The 23,543-nt window shown below is 47.0% G+C and overlaps 1 protein-coding gene across 6 annotated transcripts in view; it reads left to right on the top strand.

The window, feature by feature from the left end:
- The window catches only part of ACTR3B (actin related protein 3B), an 85,041-nt gene that overhangs the window by 44,918 nt on the left and 16,580 nt on the right, over nucleotides 1-23,543 (top strand). For all 6 annotated transcript variants that reach the window (XM_077849561.1, XM_077849567.1, XM_077849566.1 and 3 more), the window contains 4 exons: nucleotides 994-1,101; nucleotides 3,765-3,908; nucleotides 7,066-7,239; nucleotides 9,011-9,103. In XM_077849561.1, the coding sequence (XP_077705687.1) occupies nucleotides 994-1,101; nucleotides 3,765-3,908; nucleotides 7,066-7,239; nucleotides 9,011-9,103 (519 nt within the window). The remainder of the gene's footprint in view (nucleotides 1-993; nucleotides 1,102-3,764; nucleotides 3,909-7,065; nucleotides 7,240-9,010; nucleotides 9,104-23,543) is intronic.

Raw genomic sequence — 23,543 nt, 5'->3', positions numbered from 1 at the left:
ATTGGCCGAAATTTGGGGCAATAATGAGATAGGTGCTTCCCAAAATGTGTTCTGCATCATACTAATTCCTTTTAAAGAAAAGGAAGAGGAGTTGCATAGGAAAATAATTTGGGAGATCCCATGCATGGTAGCCTGCACGTGGTGATTCTTAGTGAGTAGCATTAGTAAAGGCCCTGAGAATGCCTGCATTGAAGAAATCTGTTTATTCCAACACTTCCAAATTTATTTAACCAGAAATCTCCTCTTCCCCTAGGTTATTTACATTGCAAGGAGTAGGGAGATACTTAAGAAAACACTGAACCACAGCCAAGTGCATCAAGGCTGCCTGGAGAGTGTTTTATATAAGTACGGATTCTCAGGCTTCATCTCAGACCAGGGTTTCCGGAACGGGCAGTTCTCTGTGATGGAGGCTGTCCTGTGTGTTGCAAGATGTTTAACATTTCTGGCCTCTACCCCCTAGAAGAAGCACTACCACAAGCCTCCCCTTCCCTAAGTGACAATCCAGACTGGTTCGAGACATCACCAAAGATTCCCTGGGGGATGACATTGCCCCTGGCTGAGAACCGCTGCCCTAGTCCTACCAAATTAGAGTTTCTGGGTGTGAGGCCTTGTAATCTGTTTTGTTTGTTTGTTTTTTAATAAATTCCACAAGTGATCTTCTTACTGCAGCCCATCTGTGGACCCACACTGGGAATGTTCCTGGTGGTTTACACATTAAAATCTTCTTACTCTGTAGTGAAAGTTCCTTTTTCATGGGCTTTCCTTTGTAAAAATTTGATTTATTTTATTGGAAACTTGACCCGTCCAGTTTCGGTAGACTAATTTGTGTGTTGTGCAATTTGGAATTTGAATTTGGGGAGGGCAGAGATGGAGGGTTGGGATGGTTGAGGGTTACTTGGACTGAGTAAGGAAGAACTATGGATGAGCCTGAGAAGCAGCAGCAGACTTGGGAAATTTCTCTGTGTGCTAATGGTTTCTGGGTCTTCAATCCAGGCAGTGCTGGCCTTGGCTGCATCATGGACATCTCGACAAGTTGGTGAACGTACATTAACCGGGATCGTCATTGACAGTGGGGATGGGGTCACTCACGCTATCCCAGTGGTAAGCAGGATATTCAATGCTTCACTCTCTGGTAGGCCTCACCTAATTTTGAGGTAAGGGAAGAAATTAAAGAAAAAAATTCCTGTAATTAAATGCTTTAAATGTCATGGCTGTACTCAGAAAAGGTGATAAGTTTTAAACCCAGGTAGATGAGAAAAGACAGATGCCCTTTAACTGTGGCATTGGCAGTTTTAAATTTGTGGTGGCAAATGTCTGCAGGCAGGATGCCGGCCGTGGTTTGGACTCCGTGGCCTCTGCTTGCTTCTCCAGGGGTAGCGTCACCCGTGGAATTTTCCCGGCTTATATGCCGCACTGCTGGGGTCAACATCATCTCGGATCTAAGCTTGTTGGTGTGATGCACGATCATGTGAAGGATTCTCGCTGTGTTCTGTGACAGGATATGTATGGTTTTGACCACCTTATGCTTTAGAGGAATTACTTCTTGTTTTTTTAAAAATGTATTCAAGAACGAAGAAGGAGAGACTGACTGTACATTTTGACTTGCAGAATGCTCTGCAGTGTCACTTTTTGGTTTTAATTTTCAAAACATTATAGAAGTGATTCCTAATTCAGGCTTCAAGAGACATTTGTAGTCAGGAAGAAGAAAAACCACATTGTCCCATGCTCCCTCCTGGGGCCCCTGAGGGAGAGGGTTAGGGTGAGACGGGGCAGGAGCCGATGACATCTGCAAATCTGAGCTGGGAGCACCTTCAGTCCCCTCTCAGCACACTTCCTCCTTTTCTGGGTCATTGTGAAGTGTTAGTGCCACTTGATGTGTGATGCTGACTGGAAAATCCTGGCATCGGCCTTTGCTCTGAGGTTGTGCCCTCAAAGCTTAGTGCAGACCAAGCCCTGGGGGTACATGCTGGAGGGCCTGTTGCTTGGCCCATCCCATGTCTTAAATGAGGAGAAGAAAACAAAACAGTTTTCACACCGTGTACAGGCCCACAGAGGAAGTGGTCCTAAAATTTTATCTGTTGTCTTTTTATCAGTTTTTTTCTGATTATAAAAATTACATTTGTTGTACAAAATTTGTATAAAACAGAGAAATGTGGAGAAGAAAATGATATGATCCATAAACCTGCCCAGAGAACCATACTATGCTTTTGTTTGGAGAGCTTTCCTGATTCTATTTCTTAGGTGCACACATATGCACATTTTAGGCAAAATTGGAATATTCTAAGTCTACTTTTGTATCTTAATTGATATGATCTTGAAATCATATTTTGCTTATTGACTTATCCCTAATGTTTCTTCTTATGGTTAAATATTCTGTAAAGAAATATTTAATAATTGCATGATAGCCCATCATATAGGTATGGGGTGTAATTCACTCATTTGTTTTCTTATTGTTGGACGTGTAGGGTTGTTTTTTTTTTTTTTAATGTTTTTAATGCTGTGATGAAACCAATACTTAATACTGGTCGGCTTCATTTTAGAAAATGTTACATGTAATGCATAGAAAATAATAATTGTGAGTAGTTTGTGTTAGCTAGTATTCTTGTGAGTTTAAGTTGATCATTTTATTTTAATAATTTGTGCATATCTTCTATTTCCATCTTAAAATATTTCATAAATATCTTGGACTCTGTGGAGAGGCCCAATCTTTTACTTCTAGAGTTCAGGTACATCAGAAAACACATGAGAGGATTTCAGGCACCTGTCCTGACAGCTTAACTGCTGACTGTGTTGTGTCTAGTACTGGCATCATTAGCTCCGATTTGCCTGTGAGGTGAGGTGAGCTGGCAGCACAGAAGCCAGTGCTGTGATGTGGAACCTGGGGTGTCCCCTCTTTCTGCTGGACCCGTGGGAGGAAGCCCTCCACTCTGGCTACCAGCCCCCGGAGAGCGAGTGGGGTGTGGGCCCAAGCCTTGGCTTCCAAGCTGTGCCCTCAGGGCTGATGAGGGCTGGGCTGGGGCAGCCTGTGCATGAACTCCTGGCTGCAGTTCCCCTGCTGGCACCCTAGACGTGCAGCCGAGCCAGAGGGTCCCAACCCCTGACCAACACTGGCCTCAGACAGCACAGGGCTTAGGGTAACTTAGCAGAGTTATGTCTCACGAGTGCACTAAATGGGACCGCATAGCAAGTACCGAGTACATGCTCCCGGATGGTGCTACGTGCCTGCCTTACTCTTTCATTACATCCCCCTTGTAAAGCACGTGCAGGACTATTTGCCCATATTGTGGTGAAGGCCTTGGGTGACCTGGCTGACCCACTTGTCCGTGGTCACTCAGTCATAGGACAAGGATTTGAACTCGGTTGTCTGAGTCTCATCCCTATGAACTTAACCAAATTGTTGACTGTTAAACAGAAGTAGGTTTATAGTTGGTTTAATAGTTTATAGGTAAAGCTTTTTCCTTTTTGTTAGAGGAACATAAAAGTCTCCTGCTCTGACAACATGACTTTTTGGAAATGAACTGGTTTTTCCTCTTTTCGTTCCTGATGTAACCATTTCAGGCCTTACGGAGAGTCTCAGGTTGTGTTCACAGAATGGTGTGGGCAGTTATTTGAAACAACCTCTGGCCCTGAGCGCTGCTGCCCAGAGGCCCAGAGTGGGATTCCGTAGATGCTTGTTGTACCATGAGGGCCGGGAACCAGAGCCCTGGGAGCTCTTCCCTGCTGGAGTTACTCATTCCCATTGTTCTGCCTTCCTTCCTCCCCAGGCAGAAGGTTATGTCATTGGAAGCTGCATCAAACACATCCCGATTGCAGGTAGAGATATTACGTATTTCATTCAGCAGCTGCTAAGGGAGAGGGAGGTGGGAATCCCTCCTGAGCAATCACTGGAGACCGCAAAAGCCATTAAGGTAAAAACAGATGGGAAATGGGCCTGTTTGGGGGTGAGAGAGAAATGTTGTTTGGACACTTCCCCTTGCTACTGTCACCCCTGCTCCCACCTGCCCTCCCCTTCCCTCCCCTCCCCTTCCCTCCAGAGAATGTGGGTCGTACTCTGTTTACCACTTGAGTTAAGGGGCTGAAAGCCTCAAAGCTTAGCCTTTTCCTGTAAATGTAAACACTGTGGAAGTTCCAGCTGTAAGTGAGGACAGCTTGGTAGCTGGCGTTGAGCACAGGTGCACGGAGTAGGGCATCATTTAATTGGATGGAACCTTCAGGTAGTGGAGGGCACCTTCCCTCTGGGCTTCACGTCTGGATTAAGGAGCCAGCACCAGCAGTATTGGGAGTTCTGCAGAGTCAGCCAGTACCCAGGCTGTGGTCTAGCACCTGTTGTGTGAGGTTCTGTGCCCTGAGAATTACAGGGGAGAGTGATACTGTTCTTAAATCTGAAGTTGTTAAACAAAAACCATCTGTATTTCCTAGACTCTGGTTATTCAGCTGGAGAAGTTACAGGAAGTTTTAGAATTTAAATCCGTATGATTAGAAGAAAAATGGCTCATTGGTTCTTATTTAAAAGGTCTATTTGACTTGACCCATCAGTTTAGTCTTTTTTTTTTTTTTTTTTTTTAATTTTTATTTTTGAGAGAGAGAGAGAGCACAAGCAGGGGTAAGAGGGAGAAGCAGACTCCTTGCTGAGCAGGGAGCTGGATATGGGGCTTGGTTCCAGGACTCTGAGGTCATGACCTGAGCCAAAGGCAGGTGCTTAACCGATGCCATCCAGGTATCCCCTGATGGACCCTTTTTGAAGTAACTTCTCTTTCTAGGTTTCAAAAAAAGGACAAATTATTTTTTTAGCCAAAATGCAAGAGATTTTTAGTAATGCAAGAATAATTACCATGGGCATGAAGAGGAGAGGGTCTTGTTTGTTTTTAGAGAGAAATGTAATTGTGAGGTGTGACATGTGATCATGAGCATCTCCCATGTCATGAAGACATGCTTGCTGAGCACAGTGGAATTTAAGGGGAGGCCAGCCTGAACCCCCTTCCCTCCCATTGAAGTACCAGTAATAGGCAAGTTGGAAGAAAGTCACCAGAGAGGACTCCCACGTTTTGCATGCCACTCTTGGTAAAAACAGTGGTACTTTTAGGACAAGGTCACTGGGATAGGCCAGGGCTCCTGCTAGTAGGGTGGCCAGCTGCCCCAGTGTCCCTGGGACTGGAGTGTCCAGGATTGAGTACTTCCAGGGCTAGAACAGTTTGCCCTGAGCAAACCCGAGGGCAGAGTTTAACAGAAGTATTATAAGACTTTGTTTTGAGACCAAAATATTTCCCAAGATTTTCCCTTTTTCCATGCCTTTCTTCAATGAAAGAGATTTGGATATTTGACCCATGTTCCTTCGTCACCTGTATCTATTACTGATGTGAATCAGGATCAGACTTCTTTCCCTGACATTCAGGGGCCAGTCTGGTGAGCATGAGAGTTCCATTTTTAGTCAAGATTTCTGAGTGAAATGACTTGTGCATCCTGGTCCCTGTGACAATATTTACTTTACTCACAGGCTGTCTGGGGTCCAGTTGTGATTCTGAAATTGCCATTTAGGTTATGACCATGTGTCCTGCTCAGGTGTGAAGGCTGGGAGTCTTCCCATACTCTCCAGATGTGCTATGCTGGCCCGGTTGTGTGGATTAGCCCAGTGTTTGTTGTCGCCTCTCAGCTTCCTGTAAAGGAAGAGATCCTGGAAAGAGGATGGTACCCCAGTGCCGTGTGGCTACTGTGGCCATCTCCCATGCTCATGGGCAGGCCTGAGGCCGTGGAGCTCATGGCACACCATCCTTGTAGCATGAGTCCAGAATTTAAGACTCACACTGCCACACTGCACCTGGCTTTCCTACGGCATTTCGTGCCATCGGTTGAGCAGTTGAGATGCCATGAGGAACCGATCAGGCCTCTGACAGCTGAACGTCCTTGTTTCCAGCTTGGTAGATTTAACGTTGTATTGACTGATTCACCGTCTCTAGCATCAGGGAACCCAACGTGGTAACACACCTTGCCTTCTGGTCGTCTAATTCTGATAGAGTATATTAAGGATGGTATTAGAATATGTTTCGGGGATTCTAAAACACTTTGAACTTAATATGAGGAAAACACCTGCTCAGGAAAACACCTGAGGAACTTCCAAAATGTGTAATGAGCACCAGCTGTGTGCCTGACACCGTGCCAGGTGTTGAACAGCCCACGTGGCTCTGCCCACAAGAAGCTTACTTTCAGAAGCTGGTACCCAAGTGCCACCTGTTGGTTTGCTGAGGTTAGCTGTGAGGACAAATGGCACACCCGGAGATTCCCAATTGAGCATTACCAGACGCTGAGGGAATGTTGTGTACGTTTCAGGTTGGCCGCTAATGCCAGGATGAAGATTATCCACAGGTTCTCTCTCTCTCTCTTGCAGCAGCATATAGGACCCCCAGTCCTCCTGGCTACATCTGACTTTACTATTTTTTCAGTGGCATCTATCACCTTATGCTGTGTCATTTACTTATTTATTATGGCTGTTGCTTATTGTTCAGCTCTCAGAGTGTGTGCTCCTGGGGTCAGGAATTTGTGTGTATGCTTGTCCCTTTGAACCTCCCGTGTGCCTAGGCACCCAGTAAATACTTGTCACAGAGCCCATGGCTGTGCCATGTCAGACTGCATGGCAGGTTAACAGCCACATCATTGATGGTGGTGGGCATCAGGATTAGTCTACTGCACTCAGTGAGGGTCTGCTGGTCCAGAGGAGGACAGCAGTGAGTGCCTGGGTCAGCACCATGGGGGACCCCAGAGGAGTAAGGAAAGATGACAGGAGACAGGACACTTGGTAGACATGTTTAGACATTGTTTCAGATGAAATGGCAACAAAATCTAATAGAGGAAGGCTGAGATTTCTAGCTGAGTTGCAAAGAAAACAGACTTGCATGTTCAGAATCAAAGCCCAGTCCTGTCTGCTGTGAAAGACAACAGAGTGGGAGGCCTGATAACGTGTCCACACTGGAGTTCTGCTGTGTTTAATGCTTCGGGTCACTGGGTATTTGTTGGAGGGAAGGCACTCTGCCTCATTAATCCTTGGTGACGTCTTTGTGTTCCTGGCTGCAGGAGAAATACTGTTATATTTGCCCTGACATAGTCAAGGAATTTGCCAAGTATGATGTGGATCCCCGGAAGTGGATCAAGCAATACACGGGTATCAATGCGATCAACCAGAAGAAATTCATTATAGATGTTGGCTATGAAAGATTCCTGGGGCCTGAAATTTTCTTTCACCCAGAGGTAAGAGGTTTGCCTTTTGAGTTTGCCAAAGTAAGGCATGCGTAGAGCAATACTGCCACCTCATGTGCGTTGACATCAGCGCTGGGTGCAGGCCTGTCCTGAGGAAGACTGGTGTGCGCGTGGGTGCTGTGCGAGCAACATGGCGCCCTCGTGTGGTTTGTCTGTCTGGCTGTTACAGTTTGCATCTGCACAGACACACCTGATAGTTAAATAGTGATCCATCATACATACCATGGGTGGTTGGGAAGAGTAATGGGATTGTAATGGAATTACAATCAGTCTCACATGAATATGAAAATTAGTTGGTCTCAGGGACCAAATGAAAGTTGCGTCATTCTTAAAAAGTGGGGTCACATAGAATCTTTCCCTCTTTTGTGACCATCCTTTCTAATGCCAGTTTCTAACCCAGGACAGTTTGTCCTGCAGGGCAGTTAGAGCTTCTGTGGGAGGAGGACCAGCCTTTCCACTAGTTACATTATTTCCAAGAATTACAGATGTCATCATTTTGACTATTAGTCACGAAGAATGATTACTTTTGCAGGAGCAGTAATGAGGCAACATTTTAAGTTTTATTTGTATTCTGGTGGAAGTGGCACAAATGTCTGAGTTACTGTAATCTAATAACATGCTCGTTCACCCGTGCCTTTGGTGATACTGACTTAAAACAGACATAAAACTGACGGTGTCTGGTGAACAGCCAGAGAGTAACTAAATGTTACCTTCCTTCCTTGAGACTAAAGTACTTTAAAGCTTTTCTTGATTTTTAACATGTGCTTAAAATGTAATTGAATTGTTTATACTTTAGCATATTCAGCTTATAGAATTAAGTATAAGGCTGTTCACTCAGTAGCTTGATTATGACCATGTCCATTGCCTCATTTTAAAGCTTTTGTCATCAGGTCGGGGGCACCTGGGTGGCTCAGTTGGTTGTGTCTAACTCTTGATCTCAGCTTAGGTCTTGATCTCAGGGTCATAAGTTCTGAGGTCAGGTCGTGAGCTGGGTGTGGAGCCTGCTTTTTTTTTAAAAAAAAAGCCACCATCATCAGATATGACACCCCTCCTCTGATCTCCTAGCCCACCACACTGATCTTTCGTTGACTGTGGTTTTTGTTTTTGTTGTTGTTATATCTTGGCTAATTTTTTTTTAAAGATTTTATTTATTTATTTATTTATTTATTTATTTATTTATTTATTCATTCATTCATTCATTCATTCATTCATTCATTCATTCGTGAGAGACAGAGAGAGAGAGAGAGGCAGAGACACAGGCAGAGGGAGAAGCAGGCTCCATACAGGGAGCCCAATGCGGGACTCGATCCCGGGTCTCCAGGATCACACCCTGGGCTGAAGGCGGCCCTAAACCACTGAGCCACCCGGGCTATCCTAATTTTTTTTTTTCATAATGTGTATATTCATAAGCATTATTCTCATTATGTACTCATGGTGTTTCTCCTTATATATGCACACCATGCACAGGCTTTTATAGTCTCTTATCAGCATGATACACCATGTATTCCTAATGCAGGACTGGTCTCTTTGTTCAGTTTGATGATTTCCCTTCACTAAACCCACCCATCTCCTCTCTCGAGGGGATGTCTTCATCCTTAGACACAGTCACATTTAATTCATTTGACATATTATACATTCCAGTGTGAAGTTTGTAGGGGTATGGTAGATTCTGTGTCTGTTAAAGTTACTTTTTCAAAGAATTTTTCTTTTGTCCTATTGAGAGAAATGTATAATGTTTCTTTTGTATTTATATAAAATTTAGTTTGCCAACCCAGATTTTATGGAGTCCATCTCAGATGTCGTTGATGAAGTAATACAGAACTGCCCCATCGATGTGCGGCGTCCGCTCTATAAGGTATAAGCTGCCTGGGTAAGGTGCTTTGATTCACTTTAGCATTAAAGACTATCAGACATTTATGCAGACATTCCTATTGCACTCTTGTTTGATAGGCTTTGTTAAAGGCCAGTGTGAAGGTAAGATATTTTTCTTAGAGTGAGGATGACCTAAATATTTGGATGTATGACTCAGTTAACTGGAAATATTTAAATATTCTAGTATTTTCTACTCTTACCTGGCAAGCTGTATTTTCCCTTGGACACTTGACCATGTGTGTTAATTGAAAGATAAGAGTGATACTTCCCTCTCATGCTTTCCGTGAAATCCACTGGTCCTGTTTCTTGCATATTTAGGTTTGGTGCCAAGTGTGGTGTTGCCAGAAGAAGTTAGAGCCTGAGATGAAACAAAGAGAAAATGCTCATGTAATATTTGCTCCAGAATTCTTTGATTACAAGGAATTTTGGAACTTGAAATGAGAAAAAGCCCATGTAATTATAGGATAAAAGGAAATATTGCTGAGCCACATATTGAGAGCAGAACGTGGAGGTCTGTTGGCTTTTGTCGTGAACTGACTTCTGCCTGAGAGTGTCCCACTGTCCGCCAGGGGCCCCGGCTCCGGCCTACCTTACCCATGCTCCAGGCGTGGCATGTGACAGGACAGAGAATCCGGCTCAGTGATTCTTGTTTCATGTTTACAGTGGTTTTTGAGGAGAGTGAGGTAAATCAGGCTAACTTCAAATGGAGTGATGTCTACAGTGTGTATTGTTCAGTGAGAAAGCACGTTACAAAATTTACACGTGGTATTACCATGTGGTATAGAGTTTGTGTGTGCTCATAAGAAAATGATTTGAATGATTGTGCAGGATCTTTGGGGGTGAGGAATGGATAGCTTTTACTTTCTACCTTTTGTATTTTAAAATTATTAGAAATTTTATAGCTAGACAAGCTGTATTTTTATGATTGGAAAAAATTCACTATGTAGAGAACTTTTTATAGGTGAAAACAAAGTATAATTCTTTTTTTATTTGTTGCATATTCTTAACATCTTTCTCCTCCAGTGAAAAGTGCAAGGAAGGGGAACTGAAGGCAGACCAGGGGATTAAGGCTTCCCGTTTTTACTGTGAGCATCACCCAGGCTGATCCCCCTCCTTAACTCCCACTAGATGCTGCCGGCTGTGCCATCTCCTCCCCAAAGGCGAGGAGCACGTGTGCACCATGTGCAAGTGTGCGCAGCTTCTGCCAGTTGCTGTGGATTGCTCCTCATGGGGTTACATTTCTCAGGACAGTTTAGTTCATGAGCAGTGGATTTCTAGGCTTCTTGAAGAAGAGATGGCCTCGGAGACTGTGTGGACCGGGCCCCAGAGGTGGGCCAAGTGGAGCAGATGGTGCTCAGGCTTTCTTTGGCTCCACTTGCCATCTCCTGTCATAGGACAGGTGCGGTAGCCCCAGTGACTGGGACTGTAAGGTTGGGCAGTGGGACAGTCTCTGCTGCTTAGAAAAGACGCGACCATCTTTCCTTTTCCCTGGGGTCACCTGGAGGAGTCGGCCGGCCTCTCGTCTCTTTCCTTGTGGGGCGCCTGCTGCTTCCTGTGACCAGTAATTACACTGGGACGCCGTTTCCAGGTGCAGAATCTTTAAGTTGCTAACAACAGTGTGCTAATAACAGAGTCATCAGAGAGAAGGATTACAAGTGGGAGAGAGTATGACTTATAAAGTGGAGGAGGGAAAAGGAGTTTTGGGGGTTGGGAGTGAGAAAGTCTTCTGCAGAGGCTGTTCAGATCCGGATACTTTGTCTCCTCACCACTCAGGGGATCTAGCTTCCAATTCTGTCTGCTTTTTAGACATTTCCAGGTGACTTCCCCATAGCTGCCACAGAAGCTACACATGTGTAGTCCCTGCTTACATTTTGTCTCCTAAATTGCTAAGTTGACCTCCCTGTCATCACCTGACAGAAAGGTTGGGCTGTATCACCAGCAGCCCCAGGCTGGTGAGACCTGGTGACTCTCATGGAGTGAAAGTGAGGAAATACCAGCTAGTCACTTCACTTCATGGTCATCCGCCCAGGGGGTGTGGGGTGAAGGTGGGTGAGAAGTGTGGGGAGACCTTCCCTTGGTGCTGGTGGCTGTGCCCATGGCTGGGCTGGGGGCTGGAGGTGGTGAGCATAGAGCCTGTGTCGAGGGTCGGGCAATGGGATGCAGAGGCCGCTGTGCAGTGTGGTTGGGGGACAGTCAGGACCGGCAGTGACACTAATGCAAGGACATTAACCCTATTAATATTTCTCAATTTATTATTATTTTTTAAGATTTTGTTTATGTATTTATTTACAGAGAGAGAATGAGTTGAGGGAAGGGCATACAGAGAGAGAATCTCCAGCAGATACCATGCTGAGCGTGGAGCTGGCTGTGGGGTTGGATCTCATGACCCTAAGATCATGTCCTGAGCCAAAACCAAGAGCCGGTTGCTTAACTGACCGAGCCCCCCAGGGACCCCATACCAACATATATTTAAAGTTTCAGATTTCTATCAGTGCTGTGCTCAGGAAGTTGGAGAAAGTGCTTGAGCTGCTAAGTGTAATTTTTTAAATGATTGGAAATTTCAGATTTGTTTTGTGCCTAATTGGTATCTGGGTGCCCCTTACCTTGTTCAGAAACAACCTTGAGCATCTCCATCTGTGAACAGATTTCTCTTGAAGAAATTACATCATTTGCATTTGGTAAATAGTGATACGAGCTGAGAACTGGATGAAACATGTTCCTCACAGCCTTGTTGTGAGGTAGCTGTGGTTTCTCCTCCTGTGAGGTGGCCGCTGTGCCTGGCAGCCCTGCTGTGTCCCAGAGGCCTGTCACCTGCAGGGACTTGGTCTTTTATTCCTCACATACGTGTTGAGGACGATGATCTTGTTTACAGATCAGAAGATTGAGCTTTGAGAGGAGTTAAGTGCAGGAGAGTCATGTAGCCACTTAGTGGTGCAGCTGGATTTTGAGACCAGGCTGCATCCCACATCTTTGAAAACTCATCTGTGTTTCACCACGTGACACTGAAAATTATGTCAAATGTGGGAGGGGAATGAGTCTCCAAAGACAGAAGCCCTGTCCCTGACCACCCTTAGGACTGCCATCTCCCCGTGGCTTGGGAGGGGCCGCAGTTATTGTGTTGGTGCTGAGTCAGACTTGTGCACCCTCAGCCACCCAAGTTTTTCTGTGGTGGCCTCTGCAGGGTTATCGCAGCCTTGCAGGTGGCCTAGAATTCAAGTAGGGTTGATTGGGGGCAGGAGGCACTGACCGTGCTTTTCTCCTTTGTCATGTGGCCAGGCTCTGTGCCCCGTGGGGAGAGGGGGACACAGAGGGCACCGCACCCCTTTGCTGCTTTCATGAGATACCAGAGTAGATTAGAATGCATCACAGGGAACCCTGCCCCTGAGATCCCTATGCTCAGCAGTGAAGGTTTCTGTGTTTGCTCAAGGGACACATCGTGTGGGGCGGCACCACCTAGAGCATCGCCTTACTGGGCACCTGCGCAGTGCTGGCAGGCCACTTCGGCTGTTCTCCATGGCATCCCTGGGCTTGGGCGGTGGGGAGGGGTGACTGAATGTCTGCTGGGCACCCCAGCTCTACCTGGCCACCACAGAAGAGACTTGTTTCCAGAACACGGGGCTTGCTGGGTGCGTCGAAGTTTAATAGAGAAGCCTCCAGATACCTGCCAGGTAGTGGCTGTCACAGCACATTCTCCTCAGGGTGATTTTCCTGCAAAAGGCCAGATGGTAGAGGTTTCCAGCTTCCAGACCATCCATTCTGCTGCGTTTACTCAGCTCTGCTAAGGCTGCTGGGATGATGTGCGGCTGGCCGGAGGTGCTGTTCCCAGGAACTTGATGGAAATGGTCAGCCTGTTGGAGAGAGAATTGCTTCTGAAAGCCCAGCATCAGGACGCCTTCCCGACGAGGTCTCACAGGCTGCATGTCAGGTGTGGCCTCGGTGGGCCACCCTGAGGAAGGATGTCGTAAACAGTTCCTAGCAGGCTCCTTTCGCTTCCAGGCACTCGGGGCTCCCACCAGCAAAGGACAGAGTGGACTCAGTTTCCTGAGCTGCCCCTGCATGGTGTCATGAAGGGGTTCTCCTGGGGCTTCATGGTTTTGACTCCTTCTGTTCTTTTGGTCCCGCTTTCCTCCCTCCCCTCCTGCTAAGTGTGGACTTGGCTTTGTCACGGAGCCTTTCAGCTAAGCTTCTGTGTTCGTGAAACGCACAGATGTGTGCATTTGTGGGTTTGAACAACTAGATCTAAGATACTGTTAGTTGGAAGATGCACTGTAGACACTGGAGCAGAACAGGCAGTGGCCTTGCTCAAGTGCCATGAGGCGGCGTCCTTCCAGCTCAGTCTTCCTGCTCTGCCACTCTCTTCCCATCACCGCTGCTGCTTCCCACCTGCTGGGCCTCCTTGTTAGTGGCTTCAGCACCTGCCACGAGCTCCAGCGGTGTTGGGGAGACCTGGTCCTCACCTACAGAAGCTCATGACTGGAAAGAGGAAGTATCCCATGTGCTGAGCCCTGAGGGACAAGCTGCCTAGGTGGGTACCCCCCAGGTGTAGGTGTGGGCTCCTGACCTCACAGCCACTGTGCGCCGTCCCCACCGTTCCCACAGCCTCACTCGGGCCTTTGTGGTGGCCAACACAGTGGCAGTAGGGCCCTAGAGACCTAGCAGAAAGGAGTACTGAGCCAGCCCTCGGCTTTAGGGGAAGTGGCCTTCCCTTTGGCCAGCTTGGTCCTGGTGCTGCTGTCCAGTCCAGCCGGGCCAAGACTTCTGTTGTTTACCAGATGCAGTCTTGGTGACCACAGGGGGTTTCTTGGAGGAAGGGAGTGGGGGAGGCCTTCTTTAGGCTCTGTGGAGACACCTGAGACATTCCTGGTCCTTGCATCGGCACCTCATGCAGGCCCGTAGACAAGAAAGAGGTGGTGGATGAGTCAGAATAAGAGGTGGCTGTAAAAATTTAGAGTCTATAGAAACAAAACAGATTTTCATTTTTACCTTTATTTGCCTTTTAAAATATTTTTATTCTTAAGTAATCTCTACACCCAACGTGGGGCTTGAACTCAAAACCCCCAGATCAAGAGTTGCATGTTCCACTGACTGAGCCAGTCAGAAGCCCCATAATTTTTTGACAAAAGTAATCATAATCTAATTTTTTTTCGTCCTGGCCTGTAGAGTAAAAGGATAGGTGTTCACACGCCCCCCATTCTGTATTCAGCTGCTATATTATGGAGGTGGGGGCCTGGCGGTGGGGTCTCCCGTGAGGCCCCAGGCTTGCTTGGGCCTGTGGTTTCCCCAAAAGGCCAAGTCATTATAAGGAGCGGGTGCTTCTGGAAACCAGAAGTGCTCATCCCTGGCTGCCTGTGGCCAGCACCTGGAGTGCTAACATATCCACTTGCCCGGGTCCCACCCTGGAGATTCTGATAGAACTAGGCTGGGCCTGGGCATTGGGAATTTAAAATCTTCCCAGATGATTCTAATGTACAGCTGAATTGAGAACCACTGTTAGTGACTTGTTCACTCCTGGATTCGTCAGCGTTTAGTGACTTTTATGCTTTACTTGAGGGCAAAGCCAAGCTTGAGTTCTTTGTAGTGTAACTGGATGTCTTCTATTTCTGCTCTGTTTGTCAGCTGAGTGCACCACTCAATACAAGACCCTACTGTTGCTAAATTAGAAGATGTGAGTGTGTCTGAGAGGTGGTTCTTGTCTTCAAGAGCTTATAAAAAAGCTACAAATAATACTGAAATGATTCTAATGGAACCACTACAAGCTAAATGTCATTAAAATGAGTCATGCAAATTATGGTAATTGAGAGAAGGGACCGATTGCATTTAATTAGAGGGAATCCTGAAAGGCTGCAGAGGTGGCAGTTGAGCAGTGTCTGAGGGCTCAGCCTGGGGGGTGGTGGGGGTGAGTCAGGAGACAGAACTTCACAGGTAGCAGTGGGAGGGAAAGCAGGGCAGGTGTTTCAGAAACCTGTTTTGGGTGGATTCTAAGGAGGCACTGATGGTAGTCAGAAACAGATCTAGTCAGAAACAAGGCAAGGCCAGCGATAAAATACTGGTAAATGTGCTTTAGCAGTGGGTTGGGAGTTGTTAAAAAGTCTTATTCAGTATGTTTGTCAAGCAGATGTGAATATATCTTGATATAGATCAAGGAACAATTTTTCTGTAACAAATACCTTGAATTGGGTATATGTATTTTAATTATGGTAATGTCTTTTAAATCAGAGAAGCATGTTGCAAAGTAAGTGAATTATATTTATTATTTTCATTCTTTTTTTTTTAAGATTTTATTTATTCATGAGAAAGAGAGAGAGAGAGAGAGAGAGGCAGAGACACAGGCAGAGGGAGAAGCAGGCTCCACGCGACGCAGGACTGGATCCTGGGTCTCCAGGATCACACCCTGGGCTGAAGGCGGCGCTAAACCACTGAGCCACCTGGGCTGCCCTATTATTTTCATTCTTAATGTTGAAGAAGTTCAAATATCTTTAGTATTTAAGAGAGAAAAAAATATATTTTAAGGTATTATTTTTTCCATCCCTTTTCAAAATAGGCCTCTCAAAATAGATGAGATCCTGATTCAAGTCTGACATGTGAACGGATATGAGGGAAGCTTCTCTGTTTGGGGAAAGGAAGTGGGCAGAGAAGGTTCCAGAGCTCTGCTGGTTCAGCCCTGGCATTATGCCTGTGTACCCCGTATCTCTCTGTGGTACATCCTGCTGATGTGGCCAGAGCTGCACAGTTCTCATGTGTCTGGGGAGGAGCAGTGAAACCCACCACTGGATATTGACTTGCCAAGCTGAGGACTTTCGGAAGCTCATTTTACCCGAGTGGTGAAGGAATCAGTGATGTGTCCACTGTTCTGACATCTGAGTAGATGTGCACTGAGCACCTGGAAAAGGCCAGATGAGCTGTGAGGGCGCGGAAGGGGATGCTCACTCACTCCGACAGAGGGTGAGGGAGAGCTCCTGGTGAGCGGCATCTGAACCCACACACTCTTGATGCACTTTTCTGCGATGGTGGACACGGTCTATGTCTGTGTGGTTTAATATAGTTGCCACTAGCCACGTGTGGCAAGATGAGGGTGGAGAGGCGAGCAGCCTGGAAGGAGTTGGGCAGGAGTCAGATTACAGCAGTCACAGGCAGGAAAGGGGTCACAAGGGAGAGAGAAGGTGTGCAGACATTCTTGGGAGACCTTGTTTGGAGTTGTTTCATCCCCCGGGTCAGGCGGCTGTTCACAGCCAACCCTGGAAATTCACTTGGATTTTCTGTAGGACACTGGATGGCATCCTGTGGCCCACGGTTTGGAAATAGGCTCGTTCAGACTTTGCTGGAATTGCAGGTTCCGCCTGAGAGTCGAGAAGCTCTTGTCCCTAAGGAGGGACATTCTTTCAAGAATACAGTGCAGGTTGGTTACCAGGGGCTCCTGACGGTGCTTCTGCCTCACCTGCAGTGAGCAGCTGTGAACACTCCTCTGCCAGCATTCTGCTGTGCACTGCAGTGCAGCGAGCGGGTTAGACTTACACAGCATGGTGGGTAGGTGGCAGTGTCTGTCTGTCAAACTGGGTGAAAATAAGAAGAGTCTCCAGCCTAGAATCTGCTTAGCATTACAGGAATGTGAGTTTTTGTCATTTTTAATGCCATATTAGGTGTTAAATGAATTTCCTGGTAATACATACTTGATTTCAAGTCTTTCTGACTTAGGCTTCAGGTGGCAAGCAGGTTATGTGTAGTGTTTATTTATTTTTTATTTTTTAAAAAAGATTTTATTTATTCATTCATGAGAGAGACAGAGAGAGGCGCAGAAACACAGGCAGAGGGAGAAGCAGGCTCCATGCAGGGAGCCTGACGCGGGACTGGATCCCAGGTCTCCAGGATCAGGCCCTGGGCTGCAGGCGGCGCCAAACCACTGCGCCACAGGGGCTGCCCATGTGTAGTGTTTATAATGGCATCTGCTGCCATGGTCTTTACCAGCAGAGAGGAAGGACCCTTCTGTTTCTGGAGGTGTGTTATTTTATTTTTTTAAGGATTTTATTTATTCATTTGGGAGAGAGAGTGAGAGAGAACAAGCAGGGTGAGGGGCAGAGGGAGAAGCAGATTCCCTGCCAAGTGGGGAACATGATGCAAGGCTCCATCCTGGGACCCCAGGACCACAACTCAAGCTGAAGGCAGATGCTTAACTGACTGAGCCACCCAGGTGCCTCATGTGGAGGTGTTTTATAATTGAGACTTTTATTTGACATGAAACAAACACTTGTGCAGCCAAGTAAGGTATTATTATGATTGCTGAGGGCTACTGAAAAATCCAGCCACCACAGCTACCTGAATAAACAGATGGTACAGTCATGTGAAGTGTGAGGATTTGAGTCATCTAGCAAGTCAGAGGACTGCACGGTAAGATACAACTTTAGTCTAGAAAGCTTAGACTCTTTAGATGAGCAAAGATTATTATTTCCAACTTAAAATGCATTTAGAAAATTTGAGAAATACTGAAATCTTCCATAAAGAAAGCAGAATCACTTCTCATTGCTTATCATTACTTTGACTACCTTCCTTATTCATGTTTGTGAAACATGAATAATAGGTAGATATATCATGCTACATGTATATTTTGTATCCTGTATATTAACTTAGCACTATGTTGTGAACATTTTCTTAAGTACTCAGCATTCTTCAAAAACATTATTTTAGTGGGATCTAAGGCTCTGTCCTGTGTCAGTTTCTGTATCCAACTCTTTTCTTACATTAAGGGTTTTAGGGTTTTGATATTTTGTAGCTTGGGTCAAGATCTCTTTCTTTCCAGGATGTAATGTGACATTTACAGCGGCATGTTACTAGTGATGCTTTCTGAGCTGGCTGGTTCTGATGGGAGAATTTGTGGACAGGAGCCCAATAGGTGCTTGTCTGGGTCAGCGGGTCTTTGATCACTGGTGGATTTCTAGTCAAAATCCCAGTGGGCTTGCAGGAGGTATACTGTCGGGTACTGATTGGGAAGGTGACTGTCTAGAGTGTCCTGACTGCTGGCACCCAGGAAATTGACTGTTGCTTTCTCTGCAATGGAGAATCACCTGGTCTGTTTTCTAAATTAAACTGCCTTTAGAATGAATCACATCGAATGTTGGCTTTTGTATGACATTTCTGGAAAAGTATGCTTAAGAGTGTAGGCTCCAGGGACGCCTGGGTGGCTCAGTCTGTTAAGCAGCTGCCTTTGGCTCAGGTCATGATCCTGGGGTCCTCAGATCCAGCTCCCTGCTCAGCAGGAAGCTTGCTTCTCCCTCTCCCTCTGCCCCTTCCCTAAGCTTGTGCTCTTTCTATCTTTCTCTCAAATAAAGAAAGAAAATACTAAAAAAAAAAGAAAGAGTGTAGGCTCCAGAGCCAAACTGCCGTGTTACCATTTTGCTTGAGCCACTTGGGAGCATCATGACAGGGCAGCGATTATTCTGGCTCTCCCAGCCTCTGCTTCCTCTGCTGTAGGATGGGCATAATTAAGTGACTGTCTCATGGAATTACCATGAGGATGCGCTGAGATAATCCTGACAGATGATAAAGCACAGTACATACTACAGTTAATACTAAGTAAATATTATTATTTTATCATATTCTGTTATTCTATGGGCTTTGGAGTCAGATGTGCAACTTACTAGCTGTGTGGCTTTGGGCCAGTTATTTGACTACTTTAATCTGTAAGGGTAAATAAATAATAAACTGATATGTACTTAATGTTGTTATGAGGCTTGGATGGGGCAGTTCCTGCTGTAGCATGGTAACTGCCCTCTGCTGAGTGCATGAATGTTGATTACTGTTCATAGTGGGGCAGACCGGGAATTGGATATGACAGGTTATTGATGTGGGTTTAGTTCAGAGGAAATGCTGCAGTTCTGTTTTATTCCAGTAAAGTAGTTGTATGAAATATGCATTTTTCTATTTGAATTGACTGAGTTACGAGGGAAGGGAGGGATTCTGTGACTTAGTAAATCAGCAGTCAGACTTGATAGGACTTTCAGCAGATTAGTGCATTTTGAGTTTTTCTTCTTGGCCTTAGTAAAGACTATGCAGTAAGAAAATACAAGGGGGAGAGATTTCTCCTCAGCTGAAGCCGAGTGATTGAGTCCAGGGCAGGAGAGCCTTTCACCAGTGGGAGAAGGGGTGGCTGAGGCAAGGGGAGGCTCTGAGTGATCACCCCTCGGCAGGGGGATGCCTGGTGGCTGCATGGGCCCTACATGGTCCCTCAGTTCACATACTCATTGAGCAGTACTTGTGGGGAACCCGCTGTGTGCTGGTCATTGTTCTGGGTCCTGTGGGGTCAGCTGTGACCAAAACAGGGAAAAAAAAATCCCTGCCATTGTGATGGTTACACTCTTGTGGGGGCATTCAACACAAATCAGTACGTGTGTAAAATACGGAAGTGCTCAGGAAGCTGGAGCAGCAGAGGATGGGGGTGGCGGGCTTGGGGCATGGCCAAGTTAGTCTCCAAGTAGTGGGTGACATGGACTTGCAATTTCCATGTGTCATGAAGTATTATTCTTGTGCTCCCCCCCTTTAGAAATGCAAAAGCCATTCTGAGCTCCTAAGCTGTACTAGAATAGTCACTGGCCCAGTTTGGGTTCATGAGTGGAGTTGCCAACCCTTGGTCTAAGTGAATGGCAGTCCTGGAATTATGCAGTGCACAATCTGCATAGTGCCCGTGGGTCTTGTAAACTGTTGGAAGGGCTTTGTCTTAAGCCCCAAGAGAGCTGAGAAGGCCCTGGAGGGGTTTAAGTATGGCAGTGACCTGATACGACATGTTCTGACACAACAGTCGTGGCTGCCATGTTGGAAGTAGAATGTAGGCTCAGGACTGAAGGCGCGAACAAGCTGGTAGGTTACCCCCACTGCCCAGAAGACATAGTCATGGAGGTCTTGTGGAATGGTCAGATTTGAGTCCTGTTTTGGGGTTAGAACCAACAGGATTTTCAGAAGTAGATGTGCAGTGTGAGAAGCAGAAGGAATCATCATCACTAGCTAGATGTCATGCCTGTGGTGTCATGCCACATTCCAGCTGTGGTGGCTAATACTGTCACCTGTTGTTTTGAGCACATCACGTCTTCAGGAAACCTGCTGCTAGCTCTTGTTGCTCAGTGAGAAGCGCATAAATCACAGTCACGCGTTAGAAAGTTCTCTTGATATTTTTGATTTTTGATAATTGTTTTTCAGCATAATTGTTTTCCTTGGTGATCCTACATATTTTGTTTTATGCATTTAAGAGCATTATTGTGGGGAGGGGTCTATGGCCCCCGAAGATCCACACCTTCTGCCTTAGCAGCCCCTCCCATTCTCACCTGTGGCCCCACCCCTCTAGAAACTTGAGGATGCTTCCCCCTGAACGTCACTCCTGTGGTCGCCCCTTGCCCTGGGGCTCCTTCCAGTCAGCTTGGAATAGGCCATAACTTCTTGAAGCTGTCTTAGCCCTCTGCACCTGCCCGCCCCCTCTGCACCTGCCCGCCACCCCCCCCCCCCCCACGCTTCTGCAGCAGAAGCCCTGGGAAGCTTTTCTGTGCACTGGTCCTCACATTTCTCTCCTCGGCATATTCCAGACGTGACTTCACCCTCATGGCTCTCCCTGCGCTGCTCCTGCATGGGCACTGTGACCTCCATGTGTTAGCAAGGGCACCTGGGAGCACCCCCCACCCCCCGCACACCTTCCTGCCCTGCTGCTCCCCACACGGGGCTCCTGGGCCCTTCTCTTTGTGGCTCTGTCCACTCCCTTGTTGTGCTGTACTGTTCGTCCTCTGATGACTCCAGACTCGGGGCCCGCAGCCTAGACTGCAAGCTTGTCTACCAGCTGTCTCTTCCACCCCCACGGGCGTCTGGCAGACCCTGAGCTGAGTTTTCCATCTTCCCCTCAAACCCCTTCCACCTGTGGTTAGTGGTAGCTCCACCCTTCCAGTGAGGTTTTAGGCCAGAAACTTTGGAAATTGTCTTCTTGACTCCTTTTATCTCTCATACTGCACATTACCCCTCATCAGGTTCTGTTATGTTCTCAGGCCATGTGCAAACTAAGCATCTCTCACTGCCAAGTGTGCTGCTACCCCGGTGCCAGCCACTGTCATCTCTGGCCAGCTAGATTAGCGTCCTTTACTGGGCTCCCTTCTGACTCAGCCTCAGTGCAGGGCCAGACAGGTACTGTTAACATCTCAGTCAGATCAGGCCCTGTGACAAAGACCTTCCAGAGCCTTCTTGGCTCTCTCAGAGCCCAGGCTGGTCCTGTAAGGGCTACACAGCTCCCTGTGACCTGGTCTGTTAATTTAGAAGCCCACGTCATGCTCTTCCTGTCTGCCTCACTTCACTCTGTCTGGACTCCTCTGTTCCCTTCTTGCTGTTTCACAAACACACCAAACATGCTTCCACCACAGGGCCTTTGTACCTGCTGCTCCTTTTGTCTGGGAAATTCTTCCAGGTATCTACCTGACTTCCTCAATACCTTCCACTCCTTGTTCAAATGTCATCTTCTAACGAGGCTTCTGACCATGTTGAAAGTAGCATGTCTGCCCTGCTCCTACACCTATTTCACCCTCCCTTGCCCTGCACAGCCCTTATCTCTGGTGTCTTCCCCGTTTTGACCTGTTAGCTTCAGCCCTGACCAACAGTTTCTGGTGCACAGTAGGCTCTCAGTAGGTATTGCTGGACAAATGCATGGAGTACGGAGAGCTTTGTGAGCTCAGAGACGGCCACCTTTGCTGCTTGGGCAGAAGGTGGGAGGGAGGTATTGTGAGTCCTGAAGAGGTGATGAGCACTGGCTTTCTGGGACAGGTGCTGCACAGCCACGGAGGCCAGGTGGGCATGGCCATGAGACAGCTGGGCTCTAGACTCCAGCGAGGTCAGGACGGCCTTTGTAGGGGCACCTGGGGGGCTCAGGGTCATGGTCCCAATGTCCTGGCATCGAGCCCCGTGTCGGGCTCCTGCTCAATGGGGAGCTGGCTTCTCCCTCTCCCTCTGCCGCCTCCCCATCTGCTCAGGTGCTCTCTTTCAAGTAAATCTTAAAAAAAAGGGGGGGGGCTTTATATGTGCTCCTATGGAGTTTGGGCTTAATTAAGACCAAATCTAGAATCTTGGTGAAAAACATGTTTCGAAAACCAGGCCCAGTAAAGATGTGTTAAGCTGTTAAAATAAACGTTGAGTTCAACATCTTACCTTAAGGGGTCATGTTGACCTGTGCTTTGCAGACAGTGAAAGTAGTGATAGACACTGTTTTTTACCTGTAACTTTGCAAGTGATGTTAGATAAGTTGGGCATGTTAAGTGCTTTCTCTGTGCTGGGTGCTTGCTGTGAGCTCTCTGTCTCCTTCATGGGTCTGTTTTTTTTTTCTGTAAGTAAGGGGGTTGATTTGAGAATATGAAAATTTCATTATTTGTGGTAACCTGTGGACAGAATGGAGGATGTTTACTTACTCCTCCATGTGGGAATGGATCGGGAACACCATGCGGCGTTGCTCGTACTCTGAGCACAGAACCATCTCTGTGAGTACTGTCACTGTGGCCTCTGCAGTGAGATGGCGAGGATGCGTTTATTGGTCCTTCCACCGATTCCTCTCTGTTCCTGCTGCCTCTACCCCCCGCCTCGCTCTGAAAGTGAAACAGGCAGTAAACTGAACAGGTGCTGCCTAAAAGCAAAACTGAAATGTCGGGATAGCTCTCTGAACACTCACTTGGGTTGAAAATAGCAAGTTCAGGTAATCTTTTACTGCTCCTGAGGCACTACTTAGGAAATCAGCTTGTTTGCTCGCAGGCCGCAGGTGGCAGGTGGGAAGTGCTGGGGGTATCCAGGCAGAGGGCGCTGCCTCCTTGTGGCTGCCTGCTTCTCCTGGGAAAGGCTTCCGTCTGTCCTGTCTGTCCCATTCTTAGGAACCCCCGGGATATGTGTCAAGCGCGAAGGGCCAACTCTTAGCCGTGCCATTTCTTGGCGGAGTGGGTGGTCCATTGGTGAGAACGACGCGGTTCACACTGCGGAGTGGCCCGGGGCCAGTGTGGCCGAGGGGCTCAGGATGGGCTCCTTGGGCTCCTTATGTGATTTGTTTCTGGCGTCATCATGCACAGGAGCAGCACGATGACAGGTGACAGCTGGCTGGCCTAAAGGCTGGCTGGCGAGGTGAGGTCTGCCTTCTTGTCTTTGTAGAAAAGAACTCTTCCACTCAAAGTTTGGTTGGGGTGGGGGCAAAGGTACATTTTTATAGTTGAATGTTGAGATGAGAAAGCTTTTTCTTGGTTAGTAGAGGAAAAAAATCAATTTTTGATTTCCTGTTTGTAATGTCCAGCCGGTCGACGATTGTGAGAATTCATCCGTCCTCTTTCCTCCGGACGGACCTGAGTTACTGTGTCCTCTAATCCCTGCTGCTTCGGCTGTGGTGGCTGTGTATCCACGGTGAGCGTTTTGCTCTTAGAAGGTGGTAGGTCAGTTGG

This window comes from Canis aureus, chromosome 15 (genome assembly GCF_053574225.1).
Source record: "Canis aureus isolate CA01 chromosome 15, VMU_Caureus_v.1.0, whole genome shotgun sequence".
NCBI lineage: Eukaryota > Metazoa > Chordata > Mammalia > Carnivora > Canidae > Canis > Canis aureus.
Note: the sequence above shows the minus strand (reverse complement) of the source record. Positions and strands in the feature narration are given on the sequence as shown.